General features: G+C 37.7%; 2 protein-coding genes across 5 annotated transcripts; both read left to right on the top strand.

Annotated features, from left to right (window-relative positions):
• Positions 1-877: 877 nt before the first annotated feature.
• serpinb1l3 (serpin peptidase inhibitor, clade B (ovalbumin), member 1, like 3) lies at positions 878-12,633 on the top strand. 4 transcript variants are annotated; one of them, XM_042510229.1, is made up of 10 exons: positions 878-987; positions 2,447-2,628; positions 5,528-5,635; positions 7,618-7,755; positions 7,991-8,108; positions 8,233-8,375; positions 9,535-9,612; positions 10,191-10,280; positions 10,376-10,556; positions 11,675-12,633. In XM_042510229.1, the coding sequence occupies exons 2-10, from the start codon at positions 2,452-2,454 to the stop codon at positions 11,899-11,901; spliced, it is 1,260 nt and encodes a 419-aa protein (XP_042366163.1). In that variant the 5' UTR covers positions 878-987; positions 2,447-2,451; the 3' UTR covers positions 11,902-12,633. The 4 variants fall into 4 exon arrangements, with proteins under 4 accessions (XP_042366163.1, XP_042366165.1, XP_042366166.1 ...); XM_042510231.1 differs by having other exon boundaries at positions 878-991; XM_042510230.1 differs by lacking the exon at positions 878-987 and adding an exon at positions 998-1,100.
• Positions 12,634-13,402: 769 nt separating this feature from the next.
• pigm (phosphatidylinositol glycan anchor biosynthesis, class M) lies at positions 13,403-17,705 on the top strand. Its single transcript, XM_042510234.1, has 8 exons — positions 13,403-13,796; positions 14,621-14,794; positions 14,976-15,096; positions 15,257-15,500; positions 15,741-15,844; positions 16,063-16,217; positions 16,765-16,866; positions 17,462-17,705. Exons 1-8 carry the CDS (start codon positions 13,623-13,625, stop codon positions 17,627-17,629), a joined length of 1,242 nt encoding a protein of 413 aa, XP_042366168.1. The 5' UTR covers positions 13,403-13,622; the 3' UTR covers positions 17,630-17,705.
• The last annotated feature ends 243 nt before the right edge of the window (positions 17,706-17,948 follow it).

Below are 17,948 nucleotides of genomic sequence, written 5' to 3'. Positions count from 1 at the left end.
TATATATATATATATTATTATTATAATCAAGATTGATAAAATGTTATGTTTCCATATGCAAATGATGCATTATTTAACTAAATTCTGGCAACTAAAATAAACACCTTTGGATTGACCACTTAATGAAAAACACAAAAAACTGTTTTACCTTAAAATCAATAATTGCATTGAAGTAAGCACTTTCGAAAGACATCAGTAGCTAGTTTGGGTAAGCTTCGCCCACACAACTCAAAACTTGCGATGATGTGCAATCAGGCTGCTGTGAGAGAGAATGAATGGGAAAACAATGTATTTAAAAACTTAACGTTAAAACTGTTTTGTTTCAAGCCAAAAAACCAAACTCTGTGTATCTTATTATTCTCACTTGTGTGCACTAACCTTAGAACAAAACCTTAGAATAAAAGTGCTTTTTTTTTTACTTTATTGAAAATTCAGCATTTAAAACAATAAGACATATCAACCATATTAACAAAATATATGAATCCTTTTTTCTTTTAAAGAAATTTTAAAAAAGATTCATTAGACAAAATAAAAGAAACTGAAAAACTAAAATGAATTTAGAAAATATACTTATAAATATATTTCTGAGTAGAACCTAGTTTATTTCTACACATTTCTACACAGCTGAGAAGTTCATTTGCATATTTAGAGTTTATACATTTTTGGGATTTGCAGTAAAACAAATATCATTACAGACACTTCAAAGATTGGTGGTGTTTTCGTGAATTTAGCTTCGTGCACACAATATAATATTGACAACAGTTTTCCTCGTCTCTTTCTTTCATAACTATCCAAATTTTGTAGCCACACGTGAACTGAGTGTAGCATAAAAATGGTTTTACCCGTTCGGCTTCCGTACAGTGACGCGTAAGATATCCGGAAGCTGAGTTTAACAGCTGGGCGTGCCAGTTTGTAAACTGATGCCTCCAACAGAAGCCTTTTTCCTGTGTCCGGAAGACTCCTGATCACTCAGAGATCACCAGAAAAGTAAGTAAGTGGAATATGAGCCTCATTCAGTGTGTGACGGTGGGATTTAATAAGGTTGTTTAGCTTGTAGACAGTTGGTGAAGCAGCAGGGAGCTAACTCAGGATATAGACACGTGAGTGTTACACCAGTTTTACCTGACAGGTTAACAGGGACAGCTAGCTTTGTGTCCCAGGTGAAAAGTTCCTTTTTAAAAGTCGTTGAAGCTGTTTCATTGTCTGTCATTATGATCAAAGTGTAGGCGTGTGGATGTTGGCGTATGTAATTGTAATTACAACGTAATTGGCTATATCTATATAACGAAGCATAAGAAGTACGTTAGTTTTGTTGTGCTATCTTGTGCCAGAAACCATTTCAGCAACTTTGATTAGGCTTTTGAAACCTTACCACAATGGCCTGATTACTTTCAAAATCAAAAGATTCAAAGTGAAGCAAAATTTAACAAAATATAGGTGAGAGGGGAAAAAAACAGCTACAAGAAAATTACTTGGAAATTATATTAAAGAAAGAAAGCCAAAAATCTAAGGAAATTACGTGAGAAAATGTTTTTAAAAAATCATAATAATTTTGTGATGTCATTTTAAATCTGTAGGTATGATCATTAAAAATAGAGATTTTTTTCTGAGACATTTTCCCTAGTGCTTTTCAAAAATGATTTTCTAAATCTACTTATAGTGTAGATGGCAATGTGTGGATCATTTCTTACTAAGTTACTCACTGGCTTTGTCCCATGTTTAAAAATCACACCAATTTCTCATGGTTAACAGGTTCAAACATTTGTCAAAGGTGTCTGAGAGCAGAACAAAAAAAGTGATGTCACTCTAAGTTTCAAAGGGTTAACTAACTCTTTGGGCGACAGAATAAAATCCTGAGTGTTTTAATCAGACTTGCCAGATAATTCCCCCATATTTATCAAGGTTAACAGACCAGAAACTAAGAAAAGAATCCTGAACAAAATTTGATGAAAAGTCATTAATTTCAGTGAATGTTTTCCAGTTGGAAACCCTACCAAAAAATACAGTCAAAACTTGAATAAGCTTTGGTTTACAGTGGATTTATTGCATTTATATAAAGAAATGTATTCCATGAGGTCTGCAAAAATTAATATTTCTGTGAAAAAGAGGTGTTAAAAAGATATTGAGAATACAATACAAACCCTACTTCAGAGCTACCTTTTGTCTTTTTTGGAAGTTATAAATTAATTTGATGTAGCTCAAAATGTTACAGAATGTTTTTTTCTATTCAACGTTTACAGAGCTAAGGACTGAGTCTGATTGGTTCACAAGTTGTCTTAATATATCATCTATCACACATTCATGTACAGAGAATATCAGTGTCATTGTAAATTAACTTTTTGTTGTGAATTTTGGCCAAATGAGAGAAAGAGATAACGATAGACATGAAATCATTCATTTAAGTTTGTTAGGTAATGGCTAATGCTCTGTCCTCCTTACTTTGCAGACACAATGGCATCAGCAACCCCTCTATCCAAAGCCAACACCAGCTTCTCCCTGGCTTTGCTCAAAAAGCTGAGTGATGACGACAACACCAAGAATATCTTCTTCTCCCCCTTCAGCATCTCCTCAGCCCTCGCTATGGTGATTATGGGGGCTCGGGGCAACACAGCTGCACAGATGTCAGAGGTACAGTACACACACACACACACACACACACACACACACACGCACACACACAAATGTCTTTGTGAAAAGTAACAGATTGACGATAATGCCATTGCAGGTTGTTGGACATTGTTCTAACCATTGCTTTGTGAATTTGTTGACTAAATGATGCTAATTTCACACTGTAAAATGCACTAACACCACAAACTGTGTCTTCTTATATTACTGTAATATTAACCCAGCAACTCTCTGAGGCAATTCCAAGCAACACTGAAGAAAGTTGGATAAATCTGATACGAATACAGGGCAGAGTTGTAGGCATGTAAGCTTGTTTGCAGCATGAATCACCAGTTTTTTCTTTCAGCATCAGCAAGAAGAGACGACAAAGATCTGTTCTGTTCAGACTCTGGGTTTTATGAGGGGTGGCTCTCTGTTGTGTTACTATAGAAACGTGAAACATAATATGGAAGTGTAAAGGCAATAAAGATACAGGTAAAGTAGTCTGTACACCTTATCAGTTCCCTTTATGTTGCTTCCTTTGTGTCATAAAATGCAGTACTCAAACTTGGATTTCTGCCAGCTGGAAGAATAATTGCAGTAATTAAACTCAAGTATTCCAGCTTATACTATAAATAGTATTGACTAATATAAACATTACAATCACAGCTCTCACTGTGCTACCTGGTACAGTGTAGATGCAGCAAGTGTAGAATGACTGGAAAAATGAATGAAAAGCATTGTCACGTATTGTTTAATTTATCTCTGTTCTGCAATTTCGGGACATGGAACTAATCATGCAATGATATATAATGTTTCATAGAATGATAACTGATTTGTCCTTTTAATCTTTAGGAAGATAAAACCACTCTCACAGTGGTGACCTGTACACCAGAAGAAACAACAAAAGGACCTAGGCAATGAGCAATACAGTGAAATATTTAGTAGGGGTCATAAGTTCGGTTGAAAATTCGCATGACATAAAACTAGAACATTTTGCAATGTTTATCTGAAAGATTTCTAAAGCAAAGCCTCACCCAGATAAGTCTGGGCTGGTGAAAGCATGAGTGGGAGAGGCAGAATGCACTGTGACTGATGAATATTACAGCAGTAAGTGATTATATCACACCTGAGCTGCACCAAGACGCAAAGCAGGGGAGGTGGGGTGCTCTCTGTGTGTGTGTGTGTGTGTCATAAGATGCAGTGATAAAACTGTGTGTGCATTGTGAGACTTGCTGAGTGACAGAGAGTGGGTGTGTGAATGCACATGCATGAAAGGGAGCAAAGTTGACAGTAACAAGTGGCTGCTTGAAATTTCTGGCAGCCAGTTTCCAGAAAGTCCAGTTGTGTGAAGTGATTACTTGTTCATTAGGCAACATTTTGCCGTCTGTTGAGGGGAATAAGGAATGAGTAGGTCAGTAATAACATCACACAAATTTGCAAGAACTTGTAATTTATCCTCTTGCTAACTATTATGATTAGATCCAGTGTGAAAACGAGCATACTGCACACTGGCTAGGGGTCAACTGATATTGGTTTTTCAGGGCCGATACTGATTATTTGTTGTTAATGAGACCAATAATCAGTATTTGGAACCCATATGCATTTAAATTAAAAATGAAAATATTTTTCAGTATTTCTTCTAAAATTCTTTTTATGAAGTTTTGTGAAAATTTAAATAAGAAAAGAATAAACAGAAAAGTTTTACAAGGTAAAAATTCCTCCCATGCTGACACTTTAATTGCACTTTTGCAACTGTTACTTTATCTAATCAGTGGAACATGAGTCAGATGAGTGAGAAAAATCCTCCTCCTGCTTCTAACGACAAGAATCCAGCACAGCTGAAAAAAAACAATCACAGCGCAGAGGAGTTGCTAACGCAGCTCTCAGTCATGTCAATCAGTGAGCATGAACTGCGGTCAAACCAGGCACACTGATCAAACATGAATCACGATTCAGAAACAGATTTTAGTGGACTTTTTAGCTGTAATGTGAGAATGTTTTGGTAGTAATAGTAACCAGTAACGCAACTGGTGGAGTGCAGAATGGTGGACCTGAAAATGCACAGCTCACACAGTGGCAGATACAAATAGGCAGTAGAGGTTTTATAACAGCCCAAGTCAGAACACACGTAATCAATAAGTTCAGGCAAACAAGGAGCAGGCTTGAGACAAAGATCAAAAACGCAGGCTGAGGACATACACGAGGAGATTTACTAGACAACGACTACAAGGACAAGGCCACAAAATGACCTGGTAACATGAAGGAGAACACACACAGGTTATATACACAGACAAAGGAGGGTTAACAAGATGCAGGTGAGACACAAGGAGCAGGATCTAGAAGACAGAGACAAGGTACTACAAAATAAAACAGGAAATGATGATGACAAAATAAACTGAACATGCGCTATTTGACTTTGTGTACTGTGTCACACAGCTGAACTGTGCACTAAAAAAACATTTATGGTGAGACATATGCAATGCAGTTAGCAGGTAGCAAAAGTTACGAGCATTCACATGTTTAAAGATGGTCTTTGGGCTTTCTAAAATATGTTTTTCAGTATAATGTGAAAACTTCATTTATAGCAGCTTTATAAAAAAGGAAAATAACATAAATCATGTTTAGAACAAGAACACAAGGATTTCAATATAATGTGTAACTACAATCATCATCTTCCCATTTGTTTGTGCTGGAGAGGGGTTTATAAAGTTGCATAGTGGAACGAAAAATATTTTTTTTATTATCTTGTGATCAGCTATGAGACTTGACGTCATTTCTGATCCATCTTCCCATTCTAAGGCTACAAGGCCTGCGGAATAAGACTCGACAGGGCACATTACTGCTGGGATGATATTCCTGTACTCGACCGGAGACGTACGGTGTCTGATTTAACAGTGAACACTGCCGATTGCACCTTTAGGTCCTCCGCTTCACTGAGGCAGAGAGGCCGCAGCATGCAGGAGCACAGCAGATGCAAATGATGCAGCAGCAGCAGGTCCAGTCCCATCTGCCAGAATATCTCCTGAAGGTGGTAACAAAGTCAACAGTAGAGGAATGATGAACTAACTGAGGGGCATTTTACTAACGCTGGTGTCATCTGGTGAAGGGATCCTTGGAGACAAAGAGGCAGTCGTTCCAAACAGAATCTCATGTTCTCTGCTGTGCTTGCTGATCTTAAAATTGCTGTTGTCTTTTAGTGAATTCGGAAAGAAGAAACAGAAATGTCAGGGAGCGGCCTGAGTTGTATGCTGTTTACTGAAGGTTTAGTGTGTGTGTGTGTGTGTGTCCGACAGCTTGAAACCCCAGTATGATATAATACACAGGAATGTAGCTTTTCTATTTATGCTTTCTTCTTGGTGTGCTTTTATCTCTCAGAAGCAGCTGCTGGGAACCACAGCGTGATTAGACTTAGAGCTCGCTTACAAATTTCAAATTATAACAGCAAAATGCATTTTTAAAAAAAACAGCACACACAGATCAAGCTGTTTCCTTTTGTTTATATGCTGAATTTCAGTGTATTACTCTGATAACACTCTTTATATCGACTTATTTAGTCATCATGACGTTCTAAGGAAATGACAGTTTATGTCTTGCTGATTTGGACGCACACCAGCCAAAACACAGCATCCTGAACTCAGCTCAATAATAAAAAAAAGGATGTGTTTTTGAAGACAAGCATGTAAATGACGACATGGTGGTGGGAATATGTGTGTCCAGTGTTTCTGGACGGACATTTTTCTATGGGTTCTTCAAAGGCGGCGTTTGAGGATAATTTGGGTATTTTTCAATCTGAGCCCTATTTTCAATGTTTTGTGTCTAAGTGGCAATGTAATAACTCCTGTCCACTAAAAGTGACATGATCAGAAGTGTTTGACAACATTATGGAAAGGATCCCTACAGAAATACAAACTGAAATTGCTATCACAAAAAACACCAGACTCCATCTAAATAAACTGTGATTTTAGCGTGTATAGAGGCAGCATATTTTCACATCTGACTGGGTGAATTAAGGGTTTAATGCAATCAAACTGGAGTCTGTAATTGTTTGAACAGAGAAAACATGAACCAGGATAGTGTTTGTGAGTTTTATTTCGTTTCAGACGACTTTGAATGAAATGTGCATTACAAGAATTAAATTACTGCTCATTTGAATTTATTTCAGTAGAGATTTCTTGGCTGTTTCTGGTTAAACAAAAATGATAACACTCTTCAACAAAAAGGTCTATCTGTGTACGGACACTAAGAATATTAATCTCAGCCTGCCTGTGGCAAGAACAACCACTTTTAGTTAATTGAAGGTGCAAAAATGCATCGATGGTTACATTGCACTCTGTTTTGCAGCTGGACCAAGTTAATAAATTGTTGTTCCTGTAAGACACATAAACACAAAAACATGGGAAAAAGGGCCAAGGGTTGAAAAATATTAAGTTATCCTTTAAAGGTGTTTGAGTGCTCCCTATACTTTTTCCATATCAGATTTTTATGTATTTTATTTTGCCTTTTGCCATATTTCTTAGTTTGTGTCGGGACAGTGTGCATTTGACATTGACATGCCAATGATTTGGGTTTTCTCAGATATAATATGCTGTTTATGGTATGTAAAGTATAAATTACTGAAAAACATTTCAAATATCTAAACACTAACTCACCCATTAAGTGAGAAATTCCTTTTTTTTTTTTTTACCAATATGTCATTATGAATCAATCTATTTTACGGATTTCATTTGCATATGCAAGTTTTTACTCAGCTGACCATTTTGAGTTTTTTTTTTTTTTTTAAATGAGGAATGGATTTACAAGAGAGAGCTTTACAACTAAATACATGCAGTAAGCTACTGCGTACTCAGTCAATACAAAACACGAAGCCCCATAGTCAAACAACACAAGGCAACCTTGCTTTTTTGTTTACAGTCTCATCACTTGAGAGGCGAGATGACCACTCTCACACACTGTCTATGATAGACTGGTCTTTCACTGCATCTCTGTAACACTTATCTACTTTGTCCACAGTGCCTTAAAACCAAGGACATGGATGATGTCCATGTTGGCTTTGCAGATCTGCTGAGAGCAATCAACAAGGCTGATGCTCCATATGCACTCAGCGTTGCCAACAGGCTGTACGGGGAGCAGTCCTACCAGTTTGTTGAGGTGTGTGTTTCAGCATGTGTGTGCATGCATCTTAGTGAATAGGCGCGGTTTTGTTTGTATTTTGTTAGGGTGCAGTGAATGAGAGGCACACATAAGTTGTGTGAGAAGGAATGAAAAATGAGGTGTCACTGTGAGAATACTTTTCTGACTTTTTCATTCCACTAACTAAAGTTAAGCAAAGGGATTATTGTATTTGGGTGATCAGATTTTGTAAATTTGTTATCGATGGTTGCAGGATTTCTTGGGAAAAACCAAGAAGCACTATGACGCAGAGCTGGAGTCTGTGGACTTCATTACCAGCTCAGAGGCCGCCAGGGTCAAAATCAACAACTGGGTGCAAGAGAAGACACAAGGTCGATCAAACACACCAACATAAACACAACAGACACTGAAAAATGGTATCTGACACATGCTTTAGGTTATGTGACATTGCTTCACATATGTGTCAATTGTTTTTTTTTTTTTTTTTTTTACCAGATAAAATTAAGGACCTGCTGGCCCAGGGTGTGGTGGATAACATGACCCGGCTGGTTCTGGTCAACGCCATCTACTTCAAAGGTCACTGGAACAAACAGTTTAGGGAGAACGTCACACGTGATGCTCAGTTTAAACTCAACAAGGTAACACGGCTCGAACAAGACACTCAGTTGATTAGCACTAATCAACAAAAGTCAGCTAAAGTCAGTAAATATTGTTTTTTTAAAACTGTCTTGCACGGTAACATTTATCATTTAGGCCATATACGCTCATTCTGGCTTCTTCATTGAAAGTAGGGAGAAAGGGTGAATGAATAGAGTTCAACATCAAAATGAAATGTTGGAAATCAGGGTCAGAGAGAGTGCAATCTGATTACTCAATAAAAGGTCATTTATTGGAAATTTCTGTATTGCGTTTCCTATCTGCTTTTTTTATACATCTGAGTGTTAATCACGGGTTGCAACACTTCAGTCAAAAGGGAAATCATGATTACCTCACTCGTTAAAAAAAAAAGACATAAAAAAGAGAAAGGAATGGCTTTATGAAGACCACATGGTGTTTGGAAGAAAATGTTTTTTTGCTTAAGTAAGCACAGAGTTTGAGTCCACAGAAACACCTATGCTGTAGTACAGCCTATCTGATCAGATATTGCTTTCTAAAGTGACAAATTGTTTACCAAATTAAAAAAACTAAACGTGATTTAGCATTGTACTGGTGGACAAATGCTGGAGCTTAATGGATGAAAGTAACGAAAGTATATTTTTCACCAGCAATTTTGACCAGCAATCCTTTTATATCAATGAAGTAATTTCAATTCACTCTAATATCCACAATATACTGTATCTTAATGCAGCTTTAATACTGTATATAGGAGAGTCAAGGCCATTGCACACCAAATTTGCATTTTTGGTCTGAAATTCAAGTTCAAAAAATAAATTTGACAGAATTAACCCATTAAAAATGACTGCTTCTATCTGACAATAGTGAAAAACTGCACTAATGTATAACTGCACAGTACTCAGGTGTTCACTGTGGCAGTCTCCTCCTGACTACATGGACCACATGGCCACCATTGTGTCCACTGTTCACACTCACTTTTGATTGTCACTTTTTGACTGTTATGAGTGCACTATCTGAGCACTCAGTGCATTTTGCCATAATTCTCCATTTAAAAGCATTTATGTGCTCAAATCAGCATTTATAAGTACGGAAGAATTCGGTTTGAGACTGTTTTGCAACTCTAACCCCAACACAGCACCCAACAGTGATGTCACTGCGTGTTTTTCTGTCTGCTGTTTTCAGAGTGACACCAAGCCAGTGAGGATGATGTACCAAAAATCCAAGTTCCCTTTGACCTTCATCCCAGAAGCCAGCTGTCAGGTAATGTAGCAAATTCAGTTAATCTGCTTATTACTGTATGTCAGTGAACTTGATTTACTTTGCAAACAGTTTGAAAGAACAAGGTAATTTGGCATGTCATTTTTAAGTTGCAAGAACTTCACAAAGTGAAGTAAATGCAACAAAATTTTGAGTGAACTTAACTTTCCTTTTCTTAAAGCAATTGGTCTCCAATATTATTTAAGTAAGATCGACTTGGCAGATTTTACAGTGTAGGTGAACTACGTTGGCCAAAAAACAGCCCTATCTACAGCCAGTGTTTGATTTGTCCATTCTGGGCTACTGTAAAGACAATATTGTGAGCACAATAAACAGCTCATTCTAGGGCAAAGAAAACAAAGTATTCTTATTTTCAGGTGATTATACACTGATGGATATTATAAACCATTCTGCAGATACATGCTCCTAAATCTTACACACTGGACCTTTAAAGAGATGGAATGTGAACAATTCAGAGAGAACTGATTTCACCAAACTAACTGTCTGACAAAGTTTTAACCCAGCGGTTTACAGGCCAGTATTTCTTTTTCCAGTAATGTTTGAAACCTTCTGTTGGACAGATCCTAGAGATGCCTTACAAAGGAAAGGAGCTCAGCATGCTCATCTTTTTACCCAAGGAGATTGAGGACAGCTCCACAGGTCTGGAGAAGGTATGACACACACACACACACTTGCACTTGCATATGTATGGAAATCCACACAACTGATAACTGTGGGGGTTTTTTTTTTTTGCGTCCACACCCAGCTGGAGAAGCAGCTGACCTATGAGACCTTTGCGGAGTGGACTCGCGCAGACATGATGGATAACACTGAGGTCGAGGTGGGGCTGCCTCGGTTCAAGATGGAAGAGAGCTACGACATGAAGGATGTCCTGATCAGCATGGGCATGGTGGATGCCTTCGATATGTCAAGGAGTGATTTCTCTGGTAAGAATTGAATCCTATATTTATAATCACTGTAAGAACACGCACCTTTTCATTTTGATTTGATTAATTTATTTCAAACATGTAAAAAAAAAAAAAAAGGAAAATAGAGAAATTATTATACGAAAGCAGACAGCCCAAAAAGTCATATTTACGGACAATGAAAAGTAAGTCAAACACATGACGACTTGGTTCACATATTGGAAAGGGAGTGAGAAGAAGTAAAAATCTTACCTGTTTCCGATAAGTCATTGAATATTAATTAACCAGCTTCCTTATTCATTTAAACCCATTCTATAATTGATGAAATATACACATACACCCACATACTCAAAGTCAAATATTTATGATTTTTCATTATTATTTACAGAAAAAAGAGGAAGATAAACTAGGAAAAAATTAATAATAATAAACCAAATAAATAAACAGTAACCCCTTTAAACACATGGTGACTGTCACACTCCCTCTTCATCCCTGTACCATGTGAAAATCTATTTTTATACATTATTTTAAACTGGTTTATGTCTGGACTCATTCAAAATGTTCCATAGTTAACTTCCACAGATCGATAAACAACAACATTTTCTTGTGTTGTGAACACTACAATTTGAAATTAAATTTTCCCCCTAAACTGTAATCACCTTCTCCATCGCTGAACAATTTTTAAAATTATTTTCTGGTAGTAGATTATTTTTAGCCTTAAACATTATTTTCGCTGTTTAAAATTCCACAAGAGCTGAACATTTTAATAAACTATAAGAACAATGAATAATGAGCTAGTGTGAGCCACATAGATCCATATAGTGATTGGTTTGTATTGCTTCTTAAAAAAAACAAAAATTCAATTTAACTTTATTTATAAAGCCTATCATCATAAAACACAGTTTCCCTCAGAGGGCTTTACAGCATACGACATCCCTCTGTCCTTAAAACCTCACATCGCCTAAGGAAAAACTCCCCCAAAAAAACCTGTAATGCGGGGAAATAAGGAGAAACCTCAGGAAGAGCGGCTGAGGAGGGATCCCTCTTTTGTATTTGTAGCCCCTTAACCCTGAACTGGCTCGTTAGTGAGATTGAGCACTATATATATGTATTGAAATAATCTTTTTCTTCTGTGACAGGCATGTCTCCCGCCAACGACCTGGTTCTGTCCAAAGTCGTCCACAAGGCTTTCGTGGAGGTCAACGAGGAGGGGACCGAGGCAGCTGCTGCCACTGCTGCTGCCATGATGATGCGCTGTGCCAGGATCCCAGACAGGTTCATCGCTGACCACCCCTTCCTCTTCTTCATCCGACATAACCCCTCCACGAGCATCCTCTTTGCTGGCCGATACTGCTCCCCCGAGTGAGCGCAGAGTGGTGTTTCTCAACTGGAAGTGGGGGTGTCACGATACATCTGCTATTGCAACAGTTTATCATTTACTGGAAAAATGTTGAGAATTACAACTCTGGAGTTTCCTTTAGCTTATCACACCCTGAGTTCACATCCTTAACTTTCAACACCAGAATGATGAGTAAGATCTGTGGTGTTGTTTTTGTCTGCCTTACTTTTTATTACCAGAGTGATCCTGTGTTTTTATCCTAATTTTGTGTTCTTGCACTGTTTATCTTTTGCACCTAATCTAATTTTTAGAATCTGGTTCACTTTATATCTGTCATACATGTACGGCCCTATTTGCTGCACCCTCACACCCTAACCCAGGTTAATCTCTACAATTAAAGTTAAGTTTATCTTATCGTAAACTACACCCTTAACCCTTTAAAGGATTTGCCTTAATCACCATTTCTATTATGCTTATTTTTTTCCTACTACCAGCAGAGCTGAACTTTTATACCATATGAATTTAACAGTTAAAAGATTCTCTGCACTTTATCTACAGAACATGCAATTTCAACTTTTTATATATTCGGTTAACCAAAGAGAATAAAGTGTTGTTATTTGTAATTGTACCATCATGCATAAATGAATGTAGACTGTAAAGAACAAGAGTTTGCTTAAAGGACTGGCATTGAGTCCATGTCATTTTTATCCTTATCCTTATGCTTTTACATGTGGAATAAAAGTGTGTGGTTAAAAAGTATTGTTTGTCACTTTTTTTTTTCGAATCCATCAATGACATTTTACTCATCTGTTTAATCCATTAATAAATAGTCTGCATTTTGATCAGTCATTGTGGAAGTGGTAATACTACACTGATTGTCCAGGAGAAGTCTTAAACACATAACTATTAATGTTTAACCCTGAAGTAACAGTAGCGTAATACTTTGATCAATTCTACGTGAGGAAGAGAACACAATTTGAACTCCGAAGACTGGGGCTGGTAGGGACTTAACTTTATTTATTGGAAAGCGAAAGAAAAGGTGTCTCTCAGACCCATTTTGGGTTGTGAGGATATTTAAAATAAATCAAAAATATGAACATTTAAATTTCATTGCCCAAAAACATTATTTGAAGTGCTCCACATTTTGCACCATCGCCTCCACTCACATAAATAAGGAACCGTCCCTTACACTACTCAAACATTTAATGTCTTATAATATTTTAAATTTTAAATAATAATAAAATGGTGACTAAATTCACCTGCAAGTTTCTCATCTGATCAGAGAAGAATCAGCATGCTAACATTTTTCATGAAGAAACTCGGGAAGAGGTATACATACATGCTTGGTCTGAGCACACAGTTTCAATGCATTGCAAATAATCAGACAAAATATGATGCATAACAGAGCTTTTAGTAATTTGGGAGAAATATGTCAGTTTACGTGTTGTCTTCCAGCACAGTAGGTGGTGCTATTGCATCTCTATGGTGGTGCTCTGAGTTGAAGAAGTCCACAAAGAAGAAAGTGTTAGGAATGGCACTTCCGGATAACTTCCTGGTGGTAAATTTTCAAAAACGAATCTCTTATTACTAAAATATGCGGACAATTTTTCCACAAATCTCTTTAACCGCAGGTTAAAATGAGAGAAGCGGACACTTTGGTTAACATATTACAGCGTAAAGACTACAAGCTAACGCTAGCTAGCTTAGCTCCCAGTGCTGCGTGCTAATCTGGTTTCCCTGTGTGGTTTATGATGGAGAGACTCATAACAAAGCTCACAGAGAGACGCGTCCTTTTCACGGCTTCACTCGCTATAAGACTCGCTTTGGTCGCCTATGGAGACTACCAGGACAGGACTATGGTGGTGAAGTACACTGACATCGACTACCATGTGTTCACAGATGCTGCGAGATTCATAACAGAGGTAACAGCAGCCTCATAACTTCTGTAAGAGGAGAAAAGCAGCAAAATAAAGCTGTGATATGTCTGCCAGGGGCGTTTCCAGGATTTGAGGACATTGTGGGCTGAGCCCAGACTTCTGAAGGGGGTCCGGGGGGGCATTTCCTTGTTTTTTTTAATTTTTTTTTTTTTTTTTATATATATATATATTTATTTATTTTTATTTTTTAGGCTTTTTTTTAAATGCACCTTTGCACCTTATAACAATTTTCCATCTCCAGAACATTTATACATTTCAACATTTTTATGTTGAAATGTTAGTTGTTGTTAGTAATTTATATTAAGTAAAAACAAAATACTGTACAACTGCTATCATTAAAAAATTATTGACTACAATTGAAAAAATGGTTAAAATGTATCAATTTCTATTAACAATGGTGCAATGTATATAAGTGCATTTATTCAAGGAGCCTACAAGTAAATTTCTCTTCTATAAGTACACTTTTCAAATACTAATACTTGCCATATAATGCTAATGATAACTAATGCTAATGATGTCATTTTTACTTTTACCCTTAAAATTTTAAAACATTCAAACAACACATCAGATCAGATTTTTTTAAAAAGTCAAATGTCATTGTCAATATCTGTTTGTATTTTATAAGGTCAAGTTTTAAAAAATGTATCTAATGGCCAGAATAGCCAGTCACATTTAATATTTTAGTAGGCTACCGAAACCTAATAACAATATGAAAATGATTGGGGGCATTCTGCAGAATGAGTATTTATACTTTAAGTGTACTTTATGTGCTGTACCACATCATTTCAATGAGGGAAACATTTCCACAGGGGGAGACCCCGTACAACAGATCAACGTACCGCTACACCCCTCTCCTCGCCTGGCTGCTCACCCCTAACATCTATCTCAGCATGGTATTTGGCAAGATCCTCTTCATTGTGTGTGATATGCTGTCTGGACTACTCATCTACAGAATCCTCCGCCTGCGAGGTCTGGGCTCTGAGGTATGTTGTCTGATTGTCCGTTTCTTTGTTAATCAGAAATTGATTATTAGGATTGTTTATTTATAATTGCTGGCTGTTGTTGCAAATACCTCATTTATTTTGCGCTGTAAAACGACAGTTTGGAGACTTCTTGGAAACGCACGGTTCAGATTAAATTGTGTTTCGGGGGATTTGTGTTTAGGCTGCACGTCGTGTTTGTTCCTTGTGGCTCCTCAACCCGCTGCCCATGGGAGTATCCAGCAGAGGGAACGCTGAGTCAATCCTGGCAGCCCTGGTGCTAGGGACTCTACTTTGCATGGAAGGTAAGGGTGTGTGTGTGTGTGTGTGTGTGGTGTGTGTGTGTGTGTGGTGTTGAAGCTTCAGAAAGACATTTTAGCTCTGTAGAATTATATAAATGCTGCTAATTTTGCAAGCTAATTCTGATACATATCTGCTGTGCTACTTTTTAATTTTTCCATCCAGCCCGGCATCTGACGTGGGCAGCCATACTCTATGGTCTGTCAGTCCATATGAAGATCTACCCTGTAACATATGCTCTGCCCATCGCACTGATCCTGCGCACGCCAGAGACCAAATCAGAGGAGGACAGAAAGCCATGGAGGAGGATCGCTGGGTTTATTGGAAGCTTCCTCAACCGGAACCTGTTCCTCTTTGCAAGTGTGGCCGGAGGAGTTTTCTGTCTTCTTACAGCGCTCTTCTATTACATGTGAGAAGAACAAAGAAATCACACACAAACACACCGTCCAAAGGTTTTCGGTGCTAAAGGGATTAAAAATAAAAGGAAAAACATGGACTCAGTTGCTTGAAATGTCTTAAGTATTTGACATGGTTTAACATTATACCTTTCACATCGTCCCTTAGATGAAGAAATACTCTTTAAAATAAAATAGATGATACTTTAAAATGGTAAAGCTGAAATCAGTTGTTTCCTGTCCTGTATTTTCAGGTATGGATGGGAGTTCCTTCATGAGACGTACCTGTACCATCTAACCAGACGGGACATTAGACACAACTTCTCTCCGTACTTCTACATGCTCTACCTCACATCAGGTATTTTACCACTCCAGCTATTAATAGTCTCCTAGTGCGGCAACTTGCCGCAGACAGAATTACGATCTGCATGAAGTTCAAGCTCATGTGTACTTTGCTTGTTTATTAAATTAGTTACAGCGTTTCGTGGCGTCTCTGTGTTAATAAGGAGTGTAAAATTACATGATGTGATGCAGATTTTTAGCCGGGTCAAATTATTTTGTCTTATGTTGTTGCAGACAGCAGGTGGAGCCAGTGGCTCGGCTTGGCGGCATTCCTGCCACAACTCATCCTGCTGTTGGCGGCATCGTGGGCCTTTCACTCTGACCTGGCCTTTTGCTGTTTCCTGCACACAGCCATCTTTGTCTCTTTCAACAAAGTCTGCACTTCACAGGTACATAAACAACAAGCAGGCCACTAAGTACAGATCAGATGATGGATTTTCTTGTAGTTTTTTTCAGATAAAGTTATGCTCAAGAGAATACTAGTCCCATCCTTCACCCCTCTGTTTTTCCTCTTCTCCCTGTTTCAGTAATTTGAGATTAACTCTCAACAGAAAGTGGATGCTTGCTTAGTTGAATAGAATCCAACTAAGAAGAAATACTATATTTTTGTAGTTTAGTGTTGCACAGCTGTACATACCAATTAGTCAAAGTCCAGGGGGCAAAATGGAAAGATAAATTCCTATAATTATTATGTTTTTTGCAAAGTATCATGGTGACATTTCTTACTCCTGTAACATCTTGTGAAAAAAAGAGATTTTCATTTGAACCATCCCTACTAGTTTGGGTATTAAAATTGGTTCCCAACATCAGAAGTTAATTTCTTTTGTCTTGAATTTTATTATAGCATATAGTATCATGTATATGATACTATTATCTAGCTGCAGCACACGCCCTTTACAGAGCCTTTAACAATGTTTGCTTTTTATGCTTTCATAGTACTTCCTGTGGTACCTGTGTCTGCTCCCTCTGGTCATCCCTCACCTGAGTCTGTCACTAAAACAGGGAGTGGGACTGTTGCTCCTTTGGTTTGCCGGACAGGTATTTCATTTCATTGCATTTTGGGGTTACAGTTAAATATGACATCAAATATGCACTATATGCATATATGCACAATACTTAACCTGCAAAATGATCAATTGTATGGATTTATGAAGAAAACTTCTCACATGCCTCAAAAATGAAGGAGGATTAAAAAAACTGGGGAAAATTAAAAAGTGTCCATGTTTAACAACAGCTAAAGTGTATTAAAACATTTGTTCACAAACTCTCAGACAACTCATGCAGTATAATCCAAGCTTCATTTATACAATTGTATGTCCTCAGAACGAATGCATTTTCATGAAAAACGTTAACAAAAAAAACACCTCCGCATATGAGTAGCGCTTGCCCAGGCGCACTTCTTGCATTGAGTTCAGGTGCATTTTGGTGCATTTTAGGTGGCAGGTGCATTGACGCCTTCCATCACTGTTGCTGTTTGGTTCCTCTCAGTAGTCTCTTGTTTACCTTTACAGATTCTTATATTCGCAACATTAAAACACAAGGCATAACTGAACTTGTTTTGCAGTGTTTTGAATGAATCCACTCAAATTCACTTTTGTATGAAGGAACGTTAATATTTTCTCTCCACTATTAGGGTATCTGGTTGGGCCCAGCTTACTTCCTGGAGTTTGAAGGCCACAACACCTTCCTGTTGATCTGGCTCGCTGGATTGCTCTTCTTGATCATCAACTCCTCAGTCTTGATTCAGATCGTCGCCCATTACAAACCAACTCAAACTGCACAGAGAGTGAAGGCTGAATGACATTTCAGTAACTGAAACAGAAGAGGATGGACTGCTGTGTGGATGCATGTCAAAAATAAAGTTTGTATTTTGTTTATTCTCAGTCTCCCCAGCTCTTAATAACGATCTGTAACTCAAACAAGTTTAGCACGGAGCTGACTCAAACAGTGGCATTTCCTGAGTGACTATGTTTATTTTTCAGTCATCCTGAGTTAAACCAGTGGATTAAATCTTACCACTGTGGGCCAAAACACTTAAATCCTCAGTGACTCACTTAGGGCAGAGAACTGCTGGTGATCTGCTTTCTCTAGGTTGAAGCTTTGAAGTGTGTTCCACCTGT

This window comes from Plectropomus leopardus, chromosome 21 (assembly GCF_008729295.1).
Source record: "Plectropomus leopardus isolate mb chromosome 21, YSFRI_Pleo_2.0, whole genome shotgun sequence".
Lineage (NCBI taxonomy): Eukaryota > Metazoa > Chordata > Actinopteri > Perciformes > Serranidae > Plectropomus > Plectropomus leopardus.
The sequence above is the reverse complement of the archived record's forward strand: the minus strand, read 5'-3'. Positions and strand labels throughout refer to the sequence as shown.